Consider the following 9,056-nt stretch of genomic DNA (forward strand, 5'->3'; position numbering starts at 1 on the left):
TTTTAGTTTAGTAGGTTTAAAAATACAGAGAGACTCTCTCAAGTGAAATCATAACTTATTTATTATCCTCGCTTTATTCTAAGGCTTAAGCAAATCTAAATAATTTTTGTATTGACTTTACTTTTTTCCATTCTGTATAACTTCAATTAAGCAAACATTTTTTTTTTTTTTTTTTTTTGTTGGAATTTAATTGTAAACTTCTTATTCTTTAAAGAATTGTAAAAAAAACTTTTACAACAAAAATAGCTAACAGAGGTTGGGAGCTTAAAAGCTCCATATTCATAATACAAATTCTTAACTGCTATGTTACTTGAAATTAAGTTTATGAGATTGTACTCTTCATTACAAGCTTCTGAAGCTTTCATGCCTGAGAGCTTTTAAACTTAAAAGTTAAAATTACTTAGAAAGCGTAAAGTATCAAGCAATATTATGTACTCAGCTTCCTTATACAATGTTCACAAGATTCTTATCGAACCAAAAAAGCTAAAAGCTTTAAGCTACTTCTAGCGTAGCTTACATTACTTGAAATTTTAGTGAAAGCCCCAAAGCTTTTTACAATTATTGTAATTACTAAAATGAAACTTCAAAATGGGTTCAAATTTATAAAACATTTTCTATTACGAGGCTAAGAAGCAGATGTCATAAAAGCAAATATATTTTTAGTGAAAGCTTCAAAGCGTTTTACCATTATGGGCATAATTACAATGAAACTCAAACTGAGAGCTTTTTATATAAATCCAAAATAACTATCAATATTTATTGAACTAAAAATATCGCTCAATACTTTTTTCCTAAATTTATGTAGCGCGTGCAGCTATTTCTGACGAAATATTAGTTCCGCCGCAGGCAAAGTATAAACCATTGCCAAAAATGATTTTACCCAGAATTTGCATAACATGCCAAATTGGTGCAAAGTCAAAAAAATGTAGATTGCTTTGGTACATTTAAAAAAGAAAAACACTTTAATAGCCTGTCAATGAGCGCTCAAACAAGCGCAGTTACACATACAATTATACACAAAAGTATCTAAATATATACAGACATATATCTCTCTTATTTAAACTGAATACATTGTAGAAATCATTTCGCAAATCTTATAACCGCGCAGCTGAAAAATATTATTTCATTTCCTTTTTTTGAAATTCTGGTGCAAAAACATTTGTATTGATTAAGATCAGTGACGCTGGTGCACGGCAATGATCAATAGCCGGAAATTCTAATTGCAAGCAGATATAACCTTAAAATACATGCAAGCGGACATATATAATAGGCACGAATTCCGTCAACCAGTTCCATAATTATTTTCTATTTTTCACGCGAAATTAAATTTCCACTAATGGCAGAAGAGCTTAAGAATTGATATACAAGTTTTTACAAAAACAAATATTTTCTGCTCCATCGCTCATATCTCATGACATTCACGTGGCACCGCCGCAATGCCACCGCTTTAACTCTTTATGCTACCACCGGTACGACTTACTTCGAATTCACTAGCTTTTAGCGCCTAACCTGCGAAAACGAGTACTAACGGTGTATGACAATCGCTAATTGAATGGCGAGTCAGCAGAAATTTTCAGATACAAATGTAAATCAAATAACTAATTAGCGTATGGTGGCGAAGTACCACAAGGCAAAGCAATTGCATTGAAAATTTATAATAGTAATGGAGTGAAGTAATGAAAAAGTAATATTGTACTAGAGATGTACTAAAAAACGATTTTCGAACGCTACAGAGTGATTTTCTTATAAATGAGTGATTTGCTAAATTCTTCGCTTGCAAATTTTTGAATATTTGGAACACTTTTCATATTTTTAGTACATTTTTTAGTACACTTTTAGAACACTTTCTTTGTTTTTGGTACACTTTTTAAATTTTGTTTTAGTATTTTAATTGCAATGTTAGTACTTTTAGTACACTTTAGTAGTTTGGGTTCACTTTTAGGATTTTTAGCACAGTTTTAGAACTTTTAGTATGCTTTTAGTACTTTTAGTACACATTTTCTTAATTTTTTTATAGTATTTTTAGAACTTTTAGTATATCTTTAGCCCTTTTATTACACTTTTAGGAAATTTTTAATACACTTAGTACCCTATTTTCATTAAATTTTTGCATTTTTAGTACACTGTTAGTACTTTTAGTACACTCTTGGAATTTTTAGTACATTTTGAGAAATTTTAGTACACTTGCACATAATATTTTGAGTTCAATTTCATTCGATTATATTTCAGTATTTTTAGTACATTGTTAGTACTTTTAGTACACCTTCAGAACTTTTATTACACTTTTATTGTGTTTAGTACACTGTTTTAATTCAATTTTTGTATATTTTGTACATCGTTAGTATATTTTATTAATTTCTGTGAACTTTTAAAACTTTTAGTTTATTTTTAGAACCTTTAGTACACTTTTAGCATTTTTAGAGCACTTCAAGAACACACAATGTTTCTAGTACACTTTTGTTCAATTTTATTTCAGTATTTTTAACACATTGGTCGAACTTTTAGTACACTTAAATATTTTTAGTACAATTTAGCACAATTCAAAAAATTTTGTTTACTACTAGAACATTTACAGTTATATTATTTTAGGACTTTTGTTACTCTTTTCCTCTTTTAGTATAGTTTTAGTAAAATTTTAGACTTATTTCTTGTTTAGTTCTAAGTAATTGAACATAAAACAATGTTAAACAATTTCGTACTCTAAAAAAATAGTTACAATGATATTTGAGAAACAAAAGTCAGTAGTGAGGAGACTTCAGTTTAGTACACTCTCTTTAAATATCAAACATTTATGTATGTTCATAAGTGTCAAAAAATCGCAAAATTCAGAGTTTTTATCTGTACAGATAAAAAATTATTATTAATTACAACCTACAAGTAAATTTTAATTAATTATTTAACCTTTCAATAAAATCCATAAACCTGCATTCTTACCTAAACTAACCTACAAATATCCCTTTGATTTTTTTTAGGATGTTTCTCAACAAGATACTTTGTCACTTTCATGCTCTTTCTGGGCATGGCCAATGCCTATGTGATGCGTACGAATATGTCCGTAGCCATTGTGGCGATGGTAAATCACACCGCCATCGCAGCTGATCAAGAGGATTTTTTTGACGATGAGTGCCCAGATCAAAATCTAACAGTTGTGGTAAGTAAATCAGACGCTTCATGGCTCAACAATCCCCTTGGAAAATCTACAAATGAGAAGCATACGATATTTAATAATTATTTTCTCTAAATCTTTAGGAAAATGGACAAGACGGCGACTTTGTATGGAGCTCCAGTTTACAGGGCTACATATTATCTTCGTTCTTTTACGGCTATGTGCTGACGCAAGTAAGTAGCCAATAATAATTATTAAAACTAACAAAAAGTTCATTGAAAAAATCACATTTTCCACTAAACAAAAATATAGTAACACTAAACTCATTATAAACACTTTCTTCGCATTCTTTCGTCCACAGATTCCTTTCGGTATTTTAGCGAAAAAATACGGTGCCATGAATTTCCTTGGCTGGGGTATGCTTGTCAATTCCGTATTCGCCTTCCTTGTGCCCGTTGCCGCTTACGAAGGCGGCGTCTATGGTCTCTGCGCCGTACGCTTCATACAAGGTCTCGGCGAAGGTCCAATTGTGCCATGCACACACGCGCTGCTCGCCAAATGGATACCACCCAATGAGCGCTCACGTATGGGTGCGGCGGTATATGCGGGCGCACAATTCGGCACAATCATCTCTATGCCATTGTCCGGTTTGTTGGCCGAGTATGGTTTCTCTGGCGGTTGGCCATCGATTTTCTATGTTTTCGGCGCTGTTGGTACGATTTGGTCGATAGCTTTCTTGTGGTTCGTCTATGAGGATCCTTCATCGCATCCACGTATCGATGAGGCGGAGAAGAAGTACATCAACACTAGTCTGTGGGGTACTGGCGATCAGAAGGTAGGTGTCTATTAAAGTCTATTATAGCAGTTAGTTAGTATAGTGAGTTAGACCCTAAAGCTTAGTTGTGTTACAAATACGAAGTTTACAGGAGTGTCTAAAGTGTAATTTTAATAAACTTTTCTCGATTTTTCCACTCTTTATAGGTGCCAGCAATTCCATTCAAGTCCATCTTAAAGTGCCTGCCTTTCTACGCCATTTTGTTGGCGCATATGGGTCACAACTACGGTTACGAGACACTAATGACTGAATTGCCTACCTACATGAAACAAGTGCTGCGCTTCTCTCTGAAAGCCAACGGCTTGCTCTCATCCCTACCTTATTTGGCTATGTGGCTCTTCTCAATGTTCATTTCGGTAATTGCCGATTGGATGATCTCATCAAATCGCTTTACACACACAGCAACACGCAAAATTATCAACAGTATTGGTAAGTAAATGAGCGACGAAGAGAAATAAATTAATTTTTATTAATTATTTGTACTCTCATGCGCGTTAAATAGGTCAATATGGTCCAGGTTTGGCCCTTATTGCCGCCTCGTACACAGGCTGTGATCGTGCCTTGACACTTGCCATACTCACGGTAGGTGTGGGTCTCAACGGTGGTATCTACTCTGGCTTCAAAATCAATCACTTGGATCTGTCGCCACGTTTTGCCGGTTTCCTGATGGCCATCACCAATTGTTCGGCGAACTTGGCGGGTCTGTTGGCGCCCATTGCCGCTGGAAACTTAATCAACAATAAGGTAAGATTTGATCATTAGACATTTATTGTTTGTGAGCATGAAGTTATAAATCCCTTCCCCTCTCTTTTTCCGTCTCTTTTTCTCTCTCTCTCTCTCTATTTCTAACTCTCCAGCCTACCATGGGTCAATGGCAGATCGTGTTCTTCATCGCCGCTTTCGTGTATATCTTCTGCGCTACCTTCTACAACATCTTCGGTTCCGGTGAACGCCAATGGTGGGACAATCCAGCCACCGATGTTAAGGAACCATCCGCCATTGCACCAGGCACAACCACACTGACCTCGAATGGCGCGAATCCACGTTTTCTCACCGGCGTTGATAATGGCCTGACCTTGGCGGCGGGGAATATCAACGAAACGGGTCACTGAGTGCGTGGAACACACGTCCAAGGCTAGACAGTTGCAACTGAGCGCTGATCTAGTATAGTGGGTTGTGTTTTTTAGTTATTCGAAGCTGTAGTTTCGCTGTTAGTGCTAGTTAGACAACAAACAGACAGACAGTTAGTTATTTAAGCAGTCTAATTTTTATTATCTTTAGTAAATATTAAGGCATAGTGAATTTAAGTGCGTGAGAAATGTGTGTGGCTTAGAGAAAAAAAATAAATAGATAAATAAAATAAAATGTACCGTAAGTAAGAGAAGATAAAAGTAGTGTGATAACGGTACTCAGCGTGCAAAATAATAATTATATTAAAAAAACATGAGTCAGCATTAATGAGTAACGGACAATTTTTCATGCTCAGCTCTCAGCCGAGTTTGAATGAAAACTTGATGGATAAAAGACAGTTGCCGCTAAAACTATGCAACGCATCTAAAGTATATAATACGCCAATGGTGCCAACTTAGTGATTTTCTTCTTTAATGTTTTGCTTTTAGAAAGTGTAAATGTAAAGTTTTTATGGACTTCGTCCGTGAATTGTTAATTTATTTAAAGTTAAGTTTAAAGAGTAATTTATAAAAAAAAAACATTTAATTTATATACATAAATATATATATACACACACATGTATGAATGTACGCACTGTAAGCGCTTTTTAATGTATTTGTGAATTGATTTTATAAAGAAAATATTATTTTTTGTTTTAAAAAAAAGTAGTGAAAGTAAAACCGAACAATGCCTTTAACACACAGATGTCTAAATGTAACGATTTTCGTCTAGAATTGTAGCAATCATACATATACAAAATTATAAACACACTTACATACATTTTTACTACTAAAATTAATTATTTTATACATTTGTTATAAAGTTGTTGCGTGAGGAATTGTGTTAAGGCGTAGGCTAAGCGGACAAATGCGAAACAAGCCAACAAACAGTATAAGTGACAATCTAATTTGTAAGACGAAATGCTAAAAAAAATATTTCCATTTGTTACAATATTACAATATTCAAGACATGCAATTTCCAAAAATGTTTTACAACTACGAGAATGTTTAGAAAAACGTAAGAAATTTACTTCACAATAAAATAAATTCTTCTTTACTGGCGTAAAAACCGTTCACGCGCTCATAGCCGCCAAAATAAAATAAATTAAAACAAAAAAAAAAGACTCGAAGAGAGTTTAAAACACCAAACAAATTGCTTTTTATTTGAAAGTTTTAGCATAAAACATGTTTTAGAAAACCCTTAACCCAGTCTGGAGATAGCAGAACTGAAGGCGGAGTTGTTGAGGCCAATGATRTTAATACCATCGGCGTGCGCCAATAGCTGTACACTCTTATCGTAGATGGTACATATCTTCCGTATTTAGTACTGCAGCACGAATTATTTTCTCCAAGAGTAGATTGAAGAAGTCGCACGAAAGGAAGTCGCCTTGTCTGAAATCTCGTTCGATATCGACTGGCTAGGAGAGGTTCCTCCCGATTCTGACGGAGCATTTGGTATTACCCAACGTCAGTTTACACACCTGTATTAGTTTTGCGGAGATACTAAATTCGGATAAAGGTAGCATTTTTTCGGGCTGTCAAAAGCAGCTTTGAAATTGACAAAGTGGTGGTGTGGCTCGATCCTCTTTTTACGAGTCTTTTCCAAGATTTGACGTATGATAAATATCTGGTCGAAGCTATGATACCTTATCTCAAAAACTGAGGGACTGATCATTTATATATACTTTCCAAGATCTTTGACGTTTTCTTTTGGATATTACAAACTTCTTGGCGAACTAAATATACCCTGTTCAGTGTATAATTATTGTATGGTCAAGGTAACCATGTCCTTGGATACCATATTTTAGCATAACGCTCAATCGCATCAGTTTGTTGGTAAGAACCGATGTGTCACTAACTTTGCTCCTCTTGTCCTCACAAAGTATGTGTTATATATCAGTAAGAAGTAGAAAGTGTTATGCTTATTTATGTACCAATCACTTTATATACATATGTATGTATTTTATATACATCGCACTGCGTCAAAGAATGTCCTTATAAGGGTTCCAGACAGCAAAGCAATTCCAGAAAACAGCATAGCTGATGAGATTGTCAAAAAAGACAGCCGACTGGCTACCGCACCAGACAGAGAATACAGAAACGATATATAATGAAGTTGCCTAAATGACTTGCATGTAGAACAAGATTATATGTAATGCCTTGAGGACATGCAGGATCATCAATATCATGTGCAATAACAACACGCTTTCGGTAAGTATGTATGGGAGAGACGCTGAAACACCTCCAACGTTTTTGTCCAGCCTTTCAGCTCCAGGTACTACATAAAGTACGAAAATTAGATTGAAGTCCTCTTAAAGTACGCAAAAAGCATTGACATCCTTTATGACGGATACAGTTCGAAACAAGGACGGAACGGTGATTCCACCAGACCAAAAACCACACCAAACTGCCAATTGAGGTGAATGTAATGATTGTTCATCAATAATTTGTGGATTTTTTTTTTCGCACCAGAATCGATAACCACTATCTGCGGAAACACTATTTATATAAATAAACGTGTAAGATAATATAGTAGATTACTTCTATTAAATTCCACATTCTGGAGGCCTGTCTGTTGCCTTCAAATGGCGCTGTTACTTCCTAGCTGAAGGTCAAGCGTATTATTTAGTATTATTTATAGCCACATTTAATGCAATTTGTGAATTATTTTTCGAGGTTTCAATTCGATTTTGTAGGGAAGTTCAATGAACTGGCTTGTCCAGACCGGCGAGCGCTTCTTCTTCATTTGTTTACTTTACATTTTTMTCTTTTGTTTCTATTTTTATGCGACAGCATTTTAATTTATACAAAACATCCGTACTGCCTGTCACTCGTGATCTCAAAGCAGATACCCCAATTAATGTTTTACTTGTTCGAGAACATTCACTATTTACTTGAGTACACAGCCATTGAAATGCACGTGCCATTGTCCATAGAAGCTTCAACGTATTTGCTGTTGTCAGCTGAATTTCAGCGGCTTATTGAATTTCACAAAACCCTTACGTAAAACATATTATTTATGGTAAGTAGCACTAAGCTTGATATTTTTTTCCTGTTCAGAATAATTTATTTGTATATACTCGTGTGGAAATGCGAAAGTCAGCAAGCGAACGCAAATAAACAAGAGATTCTTTGTTGCTGACCAAGTGATTTTAAATAAATAAGTCATGTATGTATATGAATACCTTGCTCTAATTTACTCGCTTCCTTTTTAAGTATATTTTAAATTAGTTTCGGAAATAATTAAAAAATTATATTTGACTGCCGAAACCCGGGATTGAACCGGGGACCTTTAGATCTTCAGTCTAACGCTCTCCCAACTGAGCTATTTCGGCAGATATCTACTTTGAGTTGAATGTCGTTTAAGTGAGCGCAACGCACGCAACTAAGGTGACATTAGCGCTACATTAAACTTTGTGTTTGTGGTTTGGAACTTTGCTAAGTTTTCAGGAAAGCTTTTGAAAGCACCACGAATACTAAATATAAAAATTTTAGATTGCAGTGTGTGATATATTTGTAYATGTATGCACATATGTATATTTATATACATATTTATATGTGTATATGGATGTAGATATGTGTGCTCGATTTCTATGGGCAGAAATGATAGTGCCTAAAAGCATGCTCATATATCAAGGTATCGTAGATACAAATATGTAAGCGAATTAGACATGTATTAACACGCCCTCTTTCTTATCGTCGGAAAAATATATGTTCTTTAGGCAATTGATGCGATTTTAATTGAATGTAAAACGTTTCAATTGAATATTAGTATGTTTTATTGATACAGAGATATATTAGCTTGCTTTAGTAGCTAGCGCACAGCACATTTGCAGCTTGTTAGTTGGCTAGAGAGCAGACTTACAACAACAACGCACATAAAGGAATAAAGGACAATATATGGAAGTAAGAATTTTGAAAATATTTTGAAAAGAATAAAAGAAAA

At 34.5% G+C, this 9,056-nt stretch overlaps 1 protein-coding gene and 1 non-coding gene across 3 annotated transcripts in view; one reads left to right on the top strand and one right to left on the bottom strand.

Annotated features, from left to right (window-relative positions):
- Positions 1–6,251, top strand: part of LOC108977068 (putative inorganic phosphate cotransporter) — an 80,007-nt gene extending 73,756 nt beyond the window's left edge. For both annotated transcript variants that reach the window (XM_018946574.1, XM_018946572.1), the window contains 6 exons: positions 2,973–3,151; positions 3,250–3,339; positions 3,468–3,941; positions 4,088–4,370; positions 4,444–4,685; positions 4,799–6,251. In XM_018946574.1, the coding sequence (XP_018802119.1) occupies positions 2,973–3,151; positions 3,250–3,339; positions 3,468–3,941; positions 4,088–4,370; positions 4,444–4,685; positions 4,799–5,053 (1,523 nt within the window). In that variant the 3' untranslated portion in view covers positions 5,054–6,251. The remainder of the gene's footprint in view (positions 1–2,972; positions 3,152–3,249; positions 3,340–3,467; positions 3,942–4,087; positions 4,371–4,443; positions 4,686–4,798) is intronic.
- Positions 6,252–8,372: 2,121 nt separating this feature from the next.
- On the bottom strand, positions 8,373–8,445 carry Trnaf-gaa. The gene has a single exon. It is a non-coding gene; the product is annotated as a tRNA-Phe (tRNA).
- Between the last annotated feature and the right edge of the window lie 611 nt (positions 8,446–9,056).

This window comes from Bactrocera latifrons, unplaced genomic scaffold, assembly GCF_001853355.1.
Source record: "Bactrocera latifrons isolate USDA-ARS-PBARC rearing strain unplaced genomic scaffold, ASM185335v1 scaffold_83, whole genome shotgun sequence".
Taxonomy (NCBI): domain Eukaryota; kingdom Metazoa; phylum Arthropoda; class Insecta; order Diptera; family Tephritidae; genus Bactrocera; species Bactrocera latifrons.